Here is a 19,190-nt window from a genome sequence, read left to right as displayed (position 1 = left end):
CTGAAGGGAGACCTTTTGGCTCTCTCCAGCTCTCTGAAAGGAGGCTGCAGTAAGGTGGGGGCCAGTCTCTTCTCCCTAGTATTAGGTGATAGAATGAGAGGAAATGGCCTCAAATTGCACCAGAGGGGCTTTAGGTTGGATATTAGGAAAAATTTCTTTCCTGAAATAGTATCCAGGCATTGGAACAGGCTGTCTAGGGTGGAGTCACTGTCCCTGGAGGTGTTCAAGAAGTGAGTGGACATGGCACTTCAGGACATGGTTTGATGGCCATGATGGTCTTCGGTTGATGGCTGGACTTGATGATCTTAGAGGTCTTTTCCAACCAAAACAATTCTAAGATTCTGTGTCTGTCAGACTGCTTTCTAATAAACAAATAATACATAAGTACTTCCTAAAGCAAGAGCACCTCTTGGACAGATATCTGTGTGACTTTGGGTGGAGCTCCAGAGTAATATCTCTACCACCAATAAACCCATGAGTCTTGCACTTGAGTTTTTGCAAGAATGCAGCTCATCTAGTGTCTTTGAAACCCTTTTCTGCTGTTTTGGTTTTTTTTTCTCAGTCTCCATCACTGGGCACCAACTCAGGATTTTTCACTGTGGTTTCTGCCAAGCCGTTGTGTGGTTGATGGACTTCTTCCCTACCACTAGTTACTTTTTGTCATCCTCTCTGCCATCTCTGTGGGTCCTTCTACTGGGAGGAGCAGTAGGTAATGAAAATATATTTAACAAGGATTTTTAAATTTTAGGGAGCCAAAGGTGAAGCTGGTTCTAAGGGAGTGATGGGGCTTTTTGGAACAAGAGGACCTGTAGGACAGAAAGTGAGTAGGGTGACCATCTCTGTTAAGGTATCCTCTGCAAGAACTGATGTGTGAAGTCCCACCAGAGTTTTCTCACAGAACATAATCCTCCATTTCCTCACCACAGTTGCTGATTGAAATGTTATGGGGCTACCAGAGAGCAGAGGCAGCTGCACTTTTCCAGGAGACTCCTAAAGGTTCTCCCATTTTCTGAAGCAGCAGAGAGCTCTGCCACCTTTTGTGAGTTAAAACAGTCAATAATTACTCCATTTAATGTTGGTAGTCTAGTTTGAGGTGTGAGCTGCTCTCTAAGCTCCAGTTACAATCAATGGTGACATAGGGCTCCATTTAGTTGCCCAGTTGAGATGTTTGAGATATCCTACTTCCCCACTCCAGCTGCTTCTACAGAAGGCATCCCAAAACTCCCCTTATCTCCCCTTCTTCATCTGTAGGCATCTCTTATACCAATCCCCATTTCCAGAGGGAATGCTCTTCACTATGGTAACTGACCACTGCTTTCTTTGCAGGGGGACTCAGGAGAACCAGGCTTGCCAGGCTCTGCTGTGAGTTGGAGCATGTTTCCCTGCCTTTCAAAATGTTGGGTGTGGAGCTGGCCTTGTGCTGCTGGCCCTCTCCCTAAACCAGGTGTGCAGGTCATGGGGTGGGATGAGGTGATGCTGTCTTCATGGTGCTCCACAAAGCCCATATTCAAAATGCCTTGACTGGAAAACTAGCCACAGGCATGGAGATTTCAATAAGTTGTTGCATTTTGCATTAAGGAACCTATGAAACATACATTTGTTTCTTGTATTTTAATGCCTATAGCAGATTTGGTGACCTTACCTGGAGTATTGTGTCCCAGTCTGGAGTCCTCAGCACAGGAGGGACATGGGCCTGTTGGAGCATGGCCAGAGGAGGCCACACAATGATGGGAGGGTTGGAAGCCCTCTGCTATGAGGATAGGCTGGCAGAGTTGGAATTGTTCAGCCTGGAGAAGAGAAGGCTCCAAGGAGACCTTCTGGTGGCCTTTCAGTGCTTCAAGAGGCTGACAAGAAAGCTGGGGACAGACTATTTATAGGGGGCTGTTGTGACAGGACAAGGGGGAATGGGTTTAAACTAAAAGAGGAAGATTTAGACTACATATGAAGAAGACATTTCTTATGCCAAGGGTGGTGAAACCCTGGTCTAGGTTGCCCAAGAAGGTGATAGATGCTCCATCCTTGGAACAATTCCAGATCAGGTTGTTCAGGCCTTTGAGCAGCCTGCTCTAGCTGAAGATGTCCCTGCTCACTTCAGGGGAGTTGGACTAGGTGACCTTCAAAGGTTCCTTCCAAACCACTCTATGGTTCTGTGAAGAGATGATGTTCCATGTTGAAATGGCTTAAGAATTGTGATTAGAGATTGCATGTCCCATGTGAAATGGATATGTCCTTAAGGGACTGGACTCCAAGTGGCTATTCTCAGAGCTCAGCGGGTGCATGTTGCTGACCAGAGGAAAAACAGTTGTGCTGAAGGACCTGGATAATCTTGGAGTTCACCTTGTTTCCTGACAAACTGGGGGGGGGAAACAGAAGAGCCGTTTTGCTTTGCAGAAGTGTTTACATGTCTTTGAAACTCCACCAATTCACATGGAAGAAACCTCAAGTGAAAAATGGTCTCCAGGGTCATCCAACAGGGAAATAGTCCCCTTTGATTTATTTTTTTCTGGGAAAGGAAGGTATGTGAGGGGAAGGAACACCAAAAGGGGGCTGGGGCTTTTTTCCTCAGATCATGGAAATATGAACACGGAAATATTGAAGCCTAATTGTTTTATTGCAACAAGAAATATCGATATTTTATTTTAACCTATTCCCCAGTTATGCTTCTTTGTGTGTAAGTGGGGGGACTCTCAGCAGCTCTCTGTTGCTGTGAAGCCCTTCAGAGCTGCCCACTGGTTAATGGTCATGGCTTGGTAACTATTTACAAGCCCATTATACAGACTGGTAATTGCTCACTGAGAAGGTGACCCTCATTCTATTTCAGCCCCTGCTTGGTTGCAAAACAAGCTTCTGAGCACTTTGTCAACGTGCTGTAAGATCTCATCATCTGGGATCACCACACATAGGCATTGGATCAAGGCAAATCTAACAACTGCTTTGTAGCGAAGACCTGAATCTGTTGGTGACAATCAGCACTACTGCAGGAGTGAAGACTTGATAAGGCCACACCTCAAATACTGAGTTCAGTTTTGGATGCTTCACACCAAGAAGAATATTGAGTTACTGGAGAGTGTCCTGAGAAGGGCAATGAAGCTGGTGAAGGGTCTGTAGCCCAAGGCTTGTAAAGAGCAGCTAAGGGACCTAGGGTTGTTTCACCTGGAGAAAAGGAGGCTGAGAAGAGACCTTTTCACTTTCTAAACCTACCTGAAAGAAGGTTGGAGTAAGGTGGTGGTTGTTCTCTCCTAGTGAACAAGCAATAGGATAAGAGAAAATGACCTCAAGTTGTGCCAGTGGAGATTTAGGACATGAACAGTTTCTCCATGGAAAATTTGTCAAGGCCTGGAAGAGGCTGCTCAGGGCAGTGGTGGAGTCCCCTGAAGAGATTTAAAAGCTGTGTAGATGTGGTGCTGAGGGACATGCTTTAGTGGTGACCTGGCATTGGTTAATGGGCTTGATGATCTTAAAGATCTTCTCCAACCCAAGCAAATCTATGATTCCATGTTGAGGCTGCTGAGTATGAAGGAAGCACAGTGGACTCCACTATCGAGTCCTGGTTGAATCATGTGGTGTTTTCTGCTAACACCCACAAGTATCAGAACCTAAACCAATTAACCACCAGAAAGTGGTAGCTTGTCAACCAATCTTGGAGGAAGGCTAAGTCATCTTTCTTTTGGAAATACATCAGGATTCTGCTGGTTCGAGTTAATGTTATCTGAGCTGTGCTTGAAGCTAGAGTGAGATAGTAGAACTTGATTTTGGTCATTCATTAAATTTCTAAAATTGCAAAAGTCAGATAAGAGCTGGGACCTTGTTGGAAGAGCTGTGATGTAGGATAGCCTGGATGAAATTCATCTGACCTCAGGTTAGATGTTTGCCATGTTCCCTTTCACATCAGAGCAAGCCATGCTCAGACTTGGTTTATTGGCAGCTGTAGGGTACTTTTAGATCATGACTCACATCATCTGTTTCAGACCTATTAGGATGCAACATCCTGATGTGACTTTTCTTCACAAACTCAGATCTGGCTTTATCTTCTAAGTGCTCACAGATACTTTGATATTCTGTGGTTCATGTATCATCCCTAAGTCGTCTTTTCCCCTGTTCTTGAAGACAGACACTACTTGGTCCAGTCTACCCGTACCAAGTCTGTCCTGTGCAAAGTCTTAAAGGTAAAACGTCTCATTTTCCTTCAGCTCCCTCTAATTCCATCTTTCATATCCTCAAATTGCCACCAACTAGTTACAAACATTCTGATGTCCCCTTTTCTGTCCTTCTGAATTCACTCCAATTTAAGCAGCTCATGGAAGGTCTCACCTATTTGCTCTTTTGATTTGGTGATCTATAGGAATGCCTAACCAAGCTGAGGGCATTTGTGTCATCACCCAGAGAATTTCAATGGATCTGGTTGACTTCACAACTGGACCTTAGGGCATGTAGGTACATTCTTGATCTTCAAGATACCTCCTTTTTCTGAGCAGTGAGCTCTCTTATGTTGATATTCCTGCATGTTTTACCCTTCTATATTATATTTCAGTCTGTGTGATGCCTATTGAGTCATCATCTTGATCAGAAATTGAGGCTTCCAGTTCCTCACCCATCTCCACTCTACTTTGCAGGCCTCCTCACTAGGTGTATAAGTTGAAGCTCATGATGTTCTTCACCTCATTTTGTGAGCTGAGCACTACATTTGGCCAGCAGCCTATGGATCCTTGCCCTATAAGCAAGGAAGCCAGAGTGTGTGATAACACTATGCACACCAGCCATGTGCTTATTCCAAAGGTGTCCTGCTTCAACTTATCTGAAGGGTGGGAGACCCACTAGCTCCCTGGACCTTCTGCTTTTATTCTCAGAACAATTTTGGACATGTTTCATTCTTCACTGCTTGGCTGTGTTGTAAATTCTTTGTTGTACATTCTTCATCTGCCAAAGCCAGTAATGGAGCAGAGCCACCAGCATGTGAGTGAGAGGAAGGACAGGAGAAATCCAGGATTTTTAGTCCACATTGATCATTGAGAGTGTGGGTGAAAGAGCATGTCCTCAGAGTAGGCATGAGAATATTTATAAGCAGGAATTTGACTTTATCGTAGATGTAAAAAGTATAAGAGGTCTTTATATAGACATGGTGGGTAGACAACCCTAAAGAGGCATCAACCAGTCCTACTTCCCACCACTGGCTGCATGGGGACTTAGGTGAACCCACATGGTATCCCAGTTCTCTTGCCTGCTGAGGTGTGAGCCGTTTCAAGCCGAAGGAGGGGAAGGGTGGTGTGTGGAGTCTGCTCTGAACTTGATAAACCACTCAAAGTAGAAAAAGTCACCTCCTAAGAAGTTCTTGCCCTGAGAGGGTGTCTTGATGTGTCCTGAGCACTTCTGATGAGTCAAAGGGAAGTTAGTCAGCCAGATCTTGTGGCAGTGGGTGGAAATATCTGCTTAGAGTACCTTAGAGATTTTGCTGCAAGGTGTCAGGCTGACCCATCTTTGAGAGGTAGTGCCTGAGAAAGGAGTGCCTGTTATGACTATGAGGACCCTGGGCAATTCCCACACCTAGAAAGGATTTTTGGGGCAGGATGCTCAGGACTGCAGCAAATAATTGTAGGCAGAATAGTCTAGACAAAAGGCACAGCAGGGAAGGGATAGAAACATAGAAGAAACTCTGAGGTTGAGACTTCCAGCTACTTCATATGCATCATCCCATCAAATATTGAACACTGAGGCCTAGGAGGTGGGAAACCTTTTACCAGCCTACACCATGGTTCGCAAATGTATTAGCATGGGGGCTAGAGAATAAGTCCTGCAAGGAGCAGCTGAGGACCTGGGGCTTCTGAGCCTGAAGAAAAGGAGGCTCAGGGGAGACCTTTTTGCTTTCTAAAACTACATGAAAGGAGACTGGAGTGGGGTGGGCATTGGTCTCTTCTCCCTAGTAACAAACAACAGGACAAGTGGAAACAACTTCAGGCTGTAGCAAGGAAATTGTAGATTGCACAGTAGGAAAAAGATCTTCCCTGAAAAGGTTGTCAAGCCCTGGAACAGGCTGCCCAGAGCTGAGATTTAAAAGCCACATAGATGTGGTGCTGAGGGATGTGGTTTGGTGGTGACTTGTCAATGCTGGGTTAATGGTTGGTGTTGATGATCTTAAAGGTCTCTTCCAACCTAAACGATTCTGTGATTCTATGATCCAAGCAGATTAGTCCTCTTGAGGCACACCATTGGGCCAATGTCTCTCCTGATGGGTTTCTCACTTCCCCAGGGTGACCCAGCTAATCCTCCAGCTCATTCATCTGAGTGGAAATGATGAGGCTGGAGACAAGGCAGGCTCCTCCCTGGCTCCAGCCCAAATCTTCGCAGGAATTTGCGTCTGGAAGCAGAGATCCTTGGCTCCTCAAAGACGTCTTTGCGTCACTCAGGACTTATGACTAAGCCTTTGCGTTACAGTGCCTTCGTGGTACCTGGTGTCTTTGCAGTTAAATGAGGCCTGTTCCAGCAACACGTTAATAACAGAACCAAAGAGCAAAAGCTATTTCCAGTACTCCACCAGTAATTTCCTTTCAACGTCCATTTCACTAGCTTTTATTGCCCAGCCTTTATTTGCCTGGCAGAACGCACAAGGTAGCTCTGAGGGAACAAATTTCCATTCAGCTTCTTTCCTTCACCTTATGCTCAAAAGAGGTCCTCATCCTCACTTTGTGTTCTTTTTTCCTTCTCTTCCATCTTCTTCTTGTCCTGGTTGCAGATGGCCTTTGAAAAGCATCACTTCTCTGACACACTTCACCCTGAGCTGAAGTAGGGACAGACCTGCTGTCATGCCCAAGCCTTATCATAAATCTTCTATTCCATATGGCAAAGTTTCTTCAGCCCACAATGAGGTGACCATGGAGGTGTTAAAAAAACATGTGTGGACATGGCACTTTGGGACATGATTAAGTTGCACTTCAAGACATAATTTAATGGCCATGGTGGTGTTGGGTTGATGGTTTGACTCAATGATCTTAGAGGTATTTTCCAACCCAAACAATTCTGTTATTCTATGTTGAATAGGAGTCCACCTGCACTGAGGTAAGACCCAGTTGAAAAACTTGCTTATGTTTGCTTGACCAAGTAGGCATGGCTTATACCCATCTGTCTTAACAGCTTACCAGTACATATTGTGACCAGGCAAGAAGCCTCTCATGATGTAAGGCAGAGAGAAGAGTTGAGCCTTGGACAAAGGTCAAGTAGGGAAACACAGGAAAACAAGGAAAGTTTTCGTCTTGGCAACTAAAAGCAGTGCTGGGTCCAGCTCTGTAGTCCTCAGCACAGCAGAGCCATGGACCTGTTGGAGAAAAGCCAGAAGAGGCCACAAAGATGATGGTACGGCTGGAACCCCTCTGCTGTGAGGCCAGGCTGAGAGAGTTGAGGTTGTTCAGTCTGGAGAGAAGGGTTCAGGGAGACTTACTGAGGCCTGTTAGTACTTAAAGGTGATGATAAGAAAGCTGGGGACAGACTTTTCAGCAGGATCTGTTGTGACAGGACAAGGGGTGATGGTTTGAAGCTAAAAGAGGGAGATTTAGACTAGAGAGAAGGAAGCCGAATTTTATGCTGAAGGCATGAGACACTGGTTCAGGTTGCTGAGAGGACCATTCCAGGTTAGGTTGTTTGGGGCTCTGAGCAATCTGCTCTAGCTGCAGATGTCCCTGCTGACTGCAGGGGTGTTGGACTAGATGACCTTGAAAGGTCCCTTCCAACCCAATGTATTCTGTGATTCTATGATACATGGAAATCTCTAACTACTGTCAGGTAACCTCAGGATCAGGCAGTGCTCAGGAGTAAGCTTTTTATCCCATCCCCTTAGACACAGGTCTGTAAATAAACCTCTGGGCAGGTGGATCTACACACAGTCCAAAACCATCTCAAAACAACTTGATGTCTGGGCTTGTGATATTTAAGCGTCAAGCCAAGAGGTTTATTGCTCTCCAAGCAAGCAATCAGTCCTAGCAAACAGCAAACTCCAGTGAGTGTGGAGTTTCATGGTCCATTTACTCCCTCAGATGGAACTTTCTATTGATCATGTCACCAAACAGTTGCTAGTAAATAAAGAGCTTTCATGAGATGTTTGTGCCTGTAGCACAGGTAGTGCTGGAGGGAGGTAGACTTTACCTGATCCAGACGTGACCTGTAGAGCCATGGAGAAGCTCTTGGTTGGCTCTCAATGACTCTTCTTGCTCACAGATGTAAAATGTGCTGAGGCTTGGGGAGGGGTTTGAAGAAGCAGTGTGTTCCCCTGAGGAGGATGTTAGCTTGTCACCATAACAAATTGCTGTGTGACTACTCCACTCTTGTGAGACCCCCACCTGGAGTACTGTGTCCAGCTCTGGACCTCCCCCAACACCTGAAGGACATGGATCTGTTGGAGAGGGTCCAGAGGCCACAAAGATGATTGGGGGCTGGAGCACTGTCCTGTGAGGACAGGCTGAGGGAGTTGGGTCTGTTCAGGGAGACCTGGTAGTGGTGTGGTAGGTTGAAATTACCCCCAAAATGAAATTGCCTGAGTAGCTCAGTTGGAAAGCAAATGAAGCTGTGTTTACGAGCAGATTAAAATCGAGAAATACGAAATGCAATGAAGATGTACAAAATACACAATATTTACATTTATTCACAATTTATAAACAACACAAGAAGCCCTGTGGGCAAAACCACGGAGCTGCCAATAGCTTCCTTTTCCTTACCCCAGACATGGGAAAAAGAAAGAGGAGAAAAGCAGAGAGTAACTTGTTAGTACTTAGCCACAAGAACACAGACAAGGTCAGCAACAGCTAAGCAAAAGCTACCAGCTAGTATCAGCTAGAGCAAGGAAGCCAAAAAGAGCAAGAATTGGTTTATACAACTAACTTTGTTAGTTATCAGACCACTGGAATTATTTAGACCTTATCATTATTTTTCTTTTGCATCCAATGGCAATTTTATTTACATTCTACTGCTTTCTACTCAACCTGTGGAAAATTTCTTAGGCATCAGCCTGAAACTGCCACAAGTGGCCTTCCAGTACCCAAAGGGAGCTGGAAAGGGACTGGAGAGGGACTTTTTACAAGGGCTCATAGTGGTAAGTCAAAGAGCAATGGTTTGAGGCTAGAGTAAGGTAGATTTAGATGAGATGTTAGCCAGAAGTTCTTTACTATGAGGGAGTTGAGACACTGGAACAGGTTGCCCAGAGAAGTTATGGACTCCTCACCCCTGGAAGTGTTTAAGACCAGACTAGATGAGGCTTTGAGCAAGCTGGTGTAGTGGGAGGTGTCCCTGCCCATGGCAGCGGAGGGTGGAACTGGGTGATCTTTAAGGTCCATTCCACCTCAAGCCATTCTATGATTATGATTCTTATGACCGTGTTAGAAGTATCCATTCATCACTAAGAGGAGGAGAAACTGGAGAGGTGATAAGTCTGCTTGGCCTACAAATCTGGTGGCTGATTTTTTTTTTTTTTTTGATTTAATAAATGTGTTTCCTTTCAGCATCCTAACTGCAAATTAATTCCAAATAGAGAATGCCACTTGTTCCTGTCCTGCTCTGCTTCAACAGCAAATTCATTCTCATCTAAGTGAGCTCAGCCCTATGATATCAGAGTCTGAAGTGGAGATAAATCCAAGTTTACCTCATGTTCCGTGGTCTGAAAACTGCCACCAAAACTGGCCAGAATGGAGAAATAGACTGTGGCAGCCTTGAAAAAAAATTATTGGGCATTTCTAGTAGCTTTAGTTTGCTCCAAAAGAGTGGGAGACCCCATGCAAAGAGACCCCAGTTCTGGAGATGCTTCCGATGTTCTCTGCTGAGTTGAGCTGCAAAGTGTCTCCACTGAGAACCTCCAAAGTGTGGCAAAAAGATGTCTTGGAGGAGCACCTCTGTCCAGCATTGCCCACAAGTCACAGCTGGATGAGGATCTCTGTTTGCTTTCACCTTCCTAGATGAGAGATCTGTCTGAACTGCAAGATGCTGGCAGTGTGCGCCCAGGGGACCCTGAAGGCCACCAGCATCCCTGGCTTAGATCAGAAACAGTGTGGCAAACAGGACATGGGCTTGTCCCCTGTGCTGGGCACTGGTGAGGCCACATCTCGAAAACTAGGTTCAGTTTTGGGCCCTTTACTCCAAGAAGAAGATTGAGGTGATGGAGCATGTCCAGAGAAGAGCAATGAAGCTGGTGAAGGGCCTAGAGGAAAAGTCTTGTGAGGAGCAGCTGAGGGAACTGGGGTTGTTTAACCTGGAGAAAAGGGGGCTGAGAGGAAGCCTTATAGCTCTGTACAACTTCCCAAAAGGAGTTTGGAATCAAGTGGGGGTCGGTCTCTTCTCCCAAAGAACAAGTGATGGGACAAGAGGAAATGTCCTCAAGTTGTGCTAGGGGAGATTCATGTTGGACATGAGGAACAATTTTTTGTGCAAAAGAGTTGTCAAGCCCTGGAGCAGGCTGCTCAGGAGAGTGGTGGAGTCCCCCTCCCTGGAGAGATTTAAGAGCTCTTTGGATGTGGTGGTGAGGGACATAGTCTTGTGGTGACCTGGCAGTGCTGTGTTAACTTTTGGACTTGATGATCTTATAGGTCTCTTCCAAGGAAAATGATTCCATGATTCTGCTTGTACACCAAACCAAAGTTCACCACCCAGTGCTGCTTTCCAGCACTTTGACTGAGTCTGAATCTGCAGACCCAGTGCCCAGCATTGTGCCTGTCTCTAAGTCACTCACAGTGTGATGCTGCTTAATGCCTTTGCTCCTACTTTCAATCACAGCCATCATCACCTGCATTGTCTTGGCCCAAGACTTAGGTGCCACATGCCTCTTTTTTAATGGGTGCTAAATCCCAGGCTCAGGTCTTGGTGTTACTCCTAGGATAGCTTCTGACTTCTAGCTGCAGGACCATGCAACCTGGGCTCTTACTTTGAAGTTTCCATTCTGCTGATGCAGAAATTAATCCTTCTCCTCTTTCTGGCAGGGTGCAGCAGGTCTCAATGGGAAAGATGGAAGCAAGGGAGCCAAGGATGACAGAGGTCTTCAAGGACAGAAGGGGAAAGCAGGTGAGTAGCAGGAAAGGATGCGGTTTATTTGGGAGGTAGGAACTCTCTGCTTTTCTTCACCTCAGCTTCATTTCTTCTCCAACACCTACTTGCCTCATTACTGGAGTCAGGCTCTTGCTCAGGGTAAGCCTTTCCAAAAGAGAATTGAAAACTCTCCTTTAAACCTCCTAAGAAGTCTCTAGTGGACATCCTGGCTTAATTTTCAGAAGGAACCATTTTCTGTATGCCAGCAAAGAATCTGTCCAAGTCTCTAGCTGTAGGCTTCTAAATTTTTCCATGGTTTCCAGCATGAGTTTTTCTTTGTTACTTACCAAGACCCAGATTTCAAGTTCCTTCATGTACCAAGTCCAGTTCTTCTCACTGCTGACCTGCCTGATGGAGAGAGTGAGGAATTAAACCAATCATTTACTAAAGCCCTTATGGACTTCACCTTCCTGGGACGAGCTGGTTCTCTATCATGACAGGATGATTCCCTTGCCCTCAAACAAGTTCCTGCACATGGATGGACCTTTGATTCCTTGCTCTTGAAAACACTTCTGCAAAGTGGTGTTTGGTGGGAACTTGTCTTCACTCTGCTTTCTAGCAACAAGCTGAAATCTGCTGCTGTTTTTTCCCTTTTAACTTCCCATGGGAGAAAAACCAAACAGTGGAAAATTTGGGGAGGGAGCAAGAAAGGAAGCTCTCAGTGAAATTAAAGAACCATCCTCTAGATTGTGTAGGTAGTGCCTGAAGGATCTAGACTCAATTTCCAGTAGCAGTGACCAACAAAAAAGAGCTGAGAGAGACTATCTAACATTTCCACAGTGCAGTTCCTCTTGATTGTCGTCACTCCATTTGCTCCTGAAGCTCAACAGCCTTCGCTCCAACACACTGGTCCTCAAGGGTCGCTTTCCAAACGTTGTCCAGCATAAGCTGGAGACTCTCTGGCATCTCATTGTGGCATTTTGTCCCACTTCACTAGCAGCTCTGTCACAGTCACCTTCTGCAAAGTCATTTCCTGTCCCAGCCCAGAGCTGGCTGCATTTCTGACAAGGTGACCATGATGGCTCACTAGTTGGACACAATGATCTTAAAGGTCTTTTCTAACTTAAATGATTCTATGATGGGAATGTTTTCAAGGAGCCTTTGGTAGTTAAAAGCACAACATAAATGCAAGGTGATGCTATCACCAGGGTGGCATTCTTCACCTGTCAGGCTGTATGTTTTGTCTTTTTTTTTTATGTAGGGACAAAAAGGTGACCCTGGAACCACTGGTGATACTGGGCAGAAAGGAGCAAAGGTAAGAGATGGGAGAGATCCTGGGAATTCTCCATCACTGCAGATACTCAAGAGCTGTCTGAACACGGTCATGGTCGACTAGCTTTAGATGGTCCTGCTTGGCCAGTGGACTTAGACAAGACGTTCTCCAGAGAACCTTTTCAAAATTAACCACACCATGATTTTTTGAAATAGAAATATAGAATCACAGAATGGATTGAGTTGGAAGGAGCCTTTCAAGGTCATCTAGTCCAAACCCCTGCACTCAGCACGGACATCCAGGGTGCTCAGAGCCACACGCAGCCTGACTTGGAATGGTTCCAGGGACACGATATCTACCACCTCTCCAGGCAACCTGGGACAGGGTCTCACCACTCTCAGCATAAAAATGTCTTCCTTCTCTTCAGTCTAAATCTCCCTCTTTTAATTCAAAACCATCACCCCTTCTCCTGTCACAACAGGCCCTGCTAAAAAGTCTGTCCCCATCAGCTCCCTGAAGCACTGAAAGTCCATAAAAAGGTTTCCCTGGAGCCTTCTCCTCTCCAGGTTGAGCAAACCCAACTTCCTCAGCCTGGCCTCACAGCAGAGGCTTCCAGCCCTTCCATCATTGCTGTGGCCTCTTCTGACCCCACTCCAACAGGTCCATGTCTCTGCTGTGCTGAGGACTCCAGAGCTGGCCCCAGCACTGCAGGTGGGATCTCAGCAGAGCACAGCAGAGGGGCAGAATCCCCTCCCTGTTCCTGCTGCCCACAGTGCTGGGGATCAGCCCAGGACAGGTTGGGTCTGGGCTGTAAGCACATAGTTCTGGATCATGTCCAGCTTTTCACCCACCTCAGCACCCTCAAGTCCTTCTCCACAGGGCTGCTTTCAATCCCTCAAGCCTTGCAGTCCCAAATGAATGTTGGGACAAGCTGAGAAGAAAGCTCAAGCTCCAGGCTCCATGAGGCCAATGGGTAAGAACAGGGCAATCAAAGGGAAAGTGTGCAGCACTACATTGGGGTCAACCTTCCCCACCTGCAGAGTTCCTTTCTCCTGCCTTTGCCTTGATTTAACCTCATCTATTACCCGCTCCATCCTCAGGGCTCACAAGGGCTTCCAGGACATGTCGGCACATCTGGAGCCAAAGGCATCAAGGTCAGCTGAGACCAGTTTTCCATCCTACTCTAGCTGCCTCATTTCCAACCCTGCTTCCTTCTCATCCCCAGCCCAGCTCTGGCAGAAGTCCCTCTTGGCTGTGTGGGGCTAGAGGCTGCAGCCAGAGGAGGTGTTGCCATGCAGAGTGGTAGCCGTGCACAAGATGGTTTTAAGGCTTGCAGGAAACTTGCACCAGAAGAAGTTTAGGTTGGAGACCAGGAAAAAAATTGTCACTAAAAACGCTGTGATGCCCTGGAACAGGCTGCTCAGGGCAATGGTGGAATCACCATAGAATCACAGAATCATAGAATGATTTGGGTTGGGAAGGGACCTCCAAAGGTCATCTAGTCCAAACACCCTGCAGTGAACAGGACATCCTCCACTTGATCAGGTTGGTCATATCCCTGGATGGATTTCAAAGCCACATAGATGTGGTGCTGAGGGACATGGTTTAGTGGTAGACTTGGCAGTCCTGGGTTAACAGTTGGACTCAATGACCTTAAAGGTCTCTTCCAATAAAAAGCAGTTCTGAGATTCTACCTTTTCTGACAATCTGGGGTGAAAAAAAAAAAAAAAAAAGCCAGACCCTGCCTGGTCTGTGTCTTAGCAACTGTCTGGATTCATTTCAACAATTCCTGCTGGGCACATTGCTCTGACTGTCAACACCATTAGACCTTCCTCTGTAAACAGAGATAATGCTCCTTAATGGCCCTTTTATGAAGGGTTTCAAAAAGCTTGATAAGAAGCAAGGGAACTGTTGATAGCTGAACCAGTGTGATGGGTTGTTATTATTATTGTTATTAATATTGTCCTTTGGGTAAATGAAGCACTGCTCAGTCAGTTTCCTACCTACTTTAATGTAGGTGGGCTTGGAACTGGGAAACTAAAAATTTATACTGGTCTGAAGTTAAGACTTTGCCTACACTTGGACTTTCTGTTACCAGGAGTGTCATCATGTTGCCCACTCAAGCAGCACTTACTTGTCTTTTTGGACCCAATGTCATAGGGGTTGTTTGTGCTTATAGCCCTTCTACTGCTTTTTCATCCACAGGGAGAAATTGGCAGTCCTGGAAAACCAGGGATCCCAGGATCAGCTGGATCAGATGGACCAAAGGTGAGTATCTAAATTATAGAATCATAGAATTGTTTTGGTTGGAAAATATCATCAAGTCCATCCATCAACCTAAGACCACCATGGCCATTAAACCATGTCCTGAAGTGTCATATCCACACTTTCTTGGAACACCTGCAGGGATGGTGACTCCTACCACCTCCCTGGGCAGCCTGTTCCAATGCCTGACCACTTTCACTAAAGAATTTTTCCTAATATCCAACCTAAACCTCTACTGGCATAATTTGAGGCCATTTCCTTTTATCTGTCACCCGATACAAGGCAGAAGAGACGAACCCACACCTCATTCTAACCTCCTTTCAGAGAGCTGGATTACAGGGCCACAGGATGTTAGGGGTTGGAAGGCACCAGAGCAGGATCACCTGTACCAGGTTACACAGGAACACATCCAGATGGGTCTTGGAAGTCTCCAGAGATGGAGACTCCCCAACCTCTCTGGGGAGCCTGTTCCAGTGCTCCGAGATCCTCACAGGGAAGAAGTTCTTCCTCGTGTTGAGTTGGAACCTCCTGTGCTGTATTTTGCATCCATTGCCCCTTGTCCTATCACAGGGCACAAGTGAGAAGAGGCTGTCCCTTCCTTCCTGACACCCAGCCCTCAGATATTTATGAACATTTATTAGATCCCCTCTGAGTCTTCTCTCCAGACTAAGCAGCTCCAAGTCTCTCAGCCTTTCCTCATAGGGCAGTGCTCCAGTCTCTTAATCATCCTGGTAGCTCTCCATTGGACTCTCTCAAGTAGATGCCTGTCCCTCTTGAACTGGGGAGCCCAGAACTGGATGCAATATTCCACGTGAGGTCTCAACAGCTATAGAGAGCAATAAAGTCTCTCCTCAGCCTTCTCTTCTCCAGACTAAAGAATCCCATTTCCATCAGCCACTCCTCATAAGACTTTTGCTCTAGACCCTTCACCAGCTTTGTGGTCCTTCTTATGCACTTTTATGTATCTGCCTACAGGTGAAAGGTTTGCAGATGCTGCAAATCCACCTCTACAACATGCTTCATTCTTTCAAAGGGCACAAATAGGGTTATTCTAGACTTATACCTAGAGATAACCTATAGATATAGATTGGGCATTGGAAGGAAGTTCTTCACAATGAGGATAGTGTAATACTGGCTCAGGTTACCTGGAGATATAGTGGAAGCCCCATCCCTGGAAATATTCAAGGCAAAACTTGATGGGGCCCTGAGCTACCTGACCTAGTTAAGGATGCCTCTGCTCATTGCAGGGGCAGTTGGGCAAGATGACCTTTGAGGGTCTCTTCCAACCCAGTGCACTCTGAGATTCTATGATTCTCAATCTGTTCCATAATAGATCTAGGTGGAGATGTTTGGACACTGTTGTGGGGATCCCTTCACTCACCTCTGCAAGATTCAGCTGGTAAGTTCCCATTGGCCATGATTTTATCTTGGCTTCTTCCAGGGTGAACAGGGAGCATCAGGGGACAATGGTGCCTCAGGGATCCCTGGGGAGAAAGGAGAAAAGGTTAGTAACGGTCAGGCTGCATCAAGCTGCTATTTCTAAACCACAAACATCAGGATGTTAACAAAATTATACATTTTCTGCATCATAGGTACCCTCTCCAGTGGGTAAATGTCAATTGGCTGGAGCACTGAGCCTGACACTGCAGTTGGAAAAGGCAGGAGAGGGAGGTTTCCTTAAATTTACCCTCTGCTGATGTATGAAACCCCAAGGGGGGGCTTGCTTAGTGGGCATATTGGACATGGGAGTAGGAAAGGTCTCCAAACTGACCTGCTCTTGGGTTTTGCTTTCAGCTACTTGTGGTCCCCACCTTGATCACTCCCTATCAATCTTCCTTTTTCTGCATTGCTGACTTCCTTCATTTTCTTCCTTTAAAGAACAAGTCTCAAATTTGTACCTTTCCATGGAAGGAAAGAAAATGGAACCAGTTAAAGGAGGAACTGGTTTGGAACAAAACAAAACTACACAATAACCCCAGCAGACTCCATCAAATCTTTTGACGTTTCCCAGCCCCTCAGGATCTTCTCACATTCAGCTCCACCTTCTACTCTCCAGTTGATCCAGGATCTTAGAGAGTTTGTTGCTTTTCTAGAAAACAACTGGTCCTCAGGCCCTGTGTCAAATACTAAGGGTTCTTCTCTTGCCAAGCAGCACCTCTGGGACATTAAGTCTTTGAGCTGTAAATGGATGGAGGCTGGGAGGTTATTTCTGAGGAAATATCACTCCCTTCCTCTTCTATTTTTCTCCTGTTCTTCACACACATCTGCTTTCAGCCACTGATGAAGGTTGGGCATTGGGTTGACTCTCTAGTCTTTCCTTCTACTGTGTTTGATGGGAGACTTTTGTGTTCACAGCAGCTTCAGGAGAAAGCTTAATGGTGCAGATGAGTAAGAAATTTAGAGGCCACCTCTTGGTGACCTCCTTTCTCCTCTTCAGGAGTTGTTTCCGGGGTTAGAGACTGAAGAACTATATGCAGGGAAAGTTGGATGTTAAAAATTATTGGGCATCATATCAGAAAGGAGTTGTCCATGTCACCAAGCAGTGATGTATCTTCTGGACAAGTAGAGGTGGAGAACAAAGACAAGGTGATCTGTACCATCCTACTGATGCTCTGGTAATAGCACAAGAGCAGACAAAATGGAATGTAAATGGCTCCCTTTATTGTCAACACCATGGCAGCATCTGGGTAGTGTTTGACTGGCCCATCTCTAAAACCATGCCTGAACTGCTCTCTTGGTGATTCTCGGGGCCAAGGGAGTTCCTGGCTTGGGAGGCTTCAAAGGACAGATGGGATGGCCTGGGAAGACTGGAGTTGCTGGACCAGATGGACCTCAGGGGCCACAGGGTGAACCAGGGCCACAGGTGAGCAGCAAGAGGTCTGTAGCATGCCCTGAACTCGGGTGCCAGCTGCATCTTACATCCTCATGGGATACAGCACCCTGGATGTGTGCCACATGTCTGGGTGGCAGAACATTGGAACAGAGATGTTTTAGAGTGGCTTTCTCTGGAGACATTCAAAACCCACCTGGACATCATGATCCTGTGTGACCTGCTCTAGGTGGTCCTGCTCTGGCAGGGTGGTTGGACTAGATGATCTTTCAAGGTCCCTCCAATCCCCAACATTCGGTGATTCACCGATGATGTCACCACGTACACAGCTGGAACCTGAGGTCTTCCACATTGAGATGGCTGCAAAGTCTGCTGTCTTTCTGTGAAATGTTAGTCAGCTTGGTCAACTGGACACAGAAAGTTCCATCTGACTATGGAGAAGTTCCATCTGACTTCTTTCCTTTGAGGGTGCCAGAGCCCTGCAGAAGGCTGCCCAGAGAGGGGGTGGAGTCTCCTTCTCTACTCCAGATGATCCTGCTCTGGGAGGGGATCACCTGGACTAGATGATCTTTCAAGATCCCTTCCAACACCTTAAATTCTGTGATTCTGTGAGATTCCAATGCTACCTGGACACAATCCTGTGTAACCTGTTCTGGGTGATCCTGGGGTGTTGGACTCAAGGATCTCCAGGGGTCCTTTCCAACTCCCATCATTCTACAATTCTGTAACTTACTTTGTCTCTTAGTGCATTTATCAACAAAGATTTTATTTTCCCCCCTTCCTCACTTCTTTTCCTATCTTCAGTGTGAGCTGTGACCTCAGTGGAGAAAGGAAGGCTGATAATCTCAAGTTAGCAGGGCCATCAAGTGCACCTCTCCTGTTGTTAATTTTCTGGGGATCAAGGTTTCCGAAAGAGCTGGAGGCTTTCTGCCCCCATTTGCAGACCACACTTAATAAGTATTTTTGCATGCCAGGCATGCTGGGCACCTTTTGAAATGTAACAAAAAGACTTGGAAATGAGACCTGCTAATAGTGTTTATGAGGAGGAACATGCTGCCCCCAGGTTCTATGGTAATGAGGAGTGTCTCCCTGCTGTGGAGGGATGATGTTGGAGATTAATGTTAATCACCCACCCTTAGACAGCATCCATTAAGTAACAGAGAACTTCTCAAGTCAGAGAGGGCTGGAAATGAAAATACCTTCCTCAGACATGTGGTGGGGTTGGTTGAGTGTCAGGCTTGGGCAGGGCAGGATCTGAATTCACTTGGCAGAACTGAGAGCAGAAGAAAAACTGGAGTTGGGTAACTACCTGAAAGACCAATTGGTACAGAATCATAGAATCACAAATAGGCTTAGAAGGGACCTTTCAAGGTTGTCTAGTCCAACCCCACTGTAGTCAGCAGGGACATCTGCAACTAGAGCAAATTGCCCCAGACAGGCTGACCTTGAATGCTTTCAGGGATGGGTCAGCTACCACTTTTCTGGGCATCCTAGGACAGGGTCTCACCACTCTCAGCATAAAAATGTCTTCCTTCTTTCTAATCTAAATCTCCCTCTTTGAGTTTCAAACCATCACCCCTTGCCTTGCCACAACAGCCCCTGCTAAAAAGTCTGTCCCCAGCTTTCTTTTTGGCCCCTTCAATGCTGAAATGCCACCAAAAGGTCTCCCTGGAGCCTTCTCTTCTCCAGACTGAACAACTCCAACTCTCTCTCAGCCTGTTCTCACAGCAGAGGCTTCCAGCCCTCCCGTCATTGCTGTGGCCTCTTCTGGCCCTGCTCCAACAGGTCCATGTCTCTGTCCATGCTGTGCTGAGGACTCCAGAGCTGGCC

The 19,190-nt window shown here is 46.3% G+C and overlaps 1 protein-coding gene across 1 annotated transcript in view; it reads left to right on the top strand.

Moving 5' to 3' along the window:
* The window catches only part of LOC128981110 (collagen alpha-1(VII) chain-like), a 112,463-nt gene that overhangs the window by 81,330 nt on the left and 11,943 nt on the right, over window positions 1-19,190 (top strand). Inside the window, 8 exon segments of the mRNA XM_054399765.1 lie at window positions 749-820; window positions 1,327-1,362; window positions 10,947-11,024; window positions 12,254-12,307; window positions 13,366-13,419; window positions 14,471-14,533; window positions 15,972-16,034; window positions 17,277-17,393. Of these exon segments, the coding sequence (XP_054255740.1) occupies window positions 749-820; window positions 1,327-1,362; window positions 10,947-11,024; window positions 12,254-12,307; window positions 13,366-13,419; window positions 14,471-14,533; window positions 15,972-16,034; window positions 17,277-17,393 (537 nt within the window).

Source organism: Indicator indicator, chromosome 3, assembly GCF_027791375.1.
Source record: "Indicator indicator isolate 239-I01 chromosome 3, UM_Iind_1.1, whole genome shotgun sequence".
Classification (NCBI taxonomy): Eukaryota; Metazoa; Chordata; class Aves; order Piciformes; family Indicatoridae; genus Indicator; species Indicator indicator.
The sequence above is the reverse complement of the archived record's forward strand: the minus strand, read 5'-3'. Positions and strand labels throughout refer to the sequence as shown.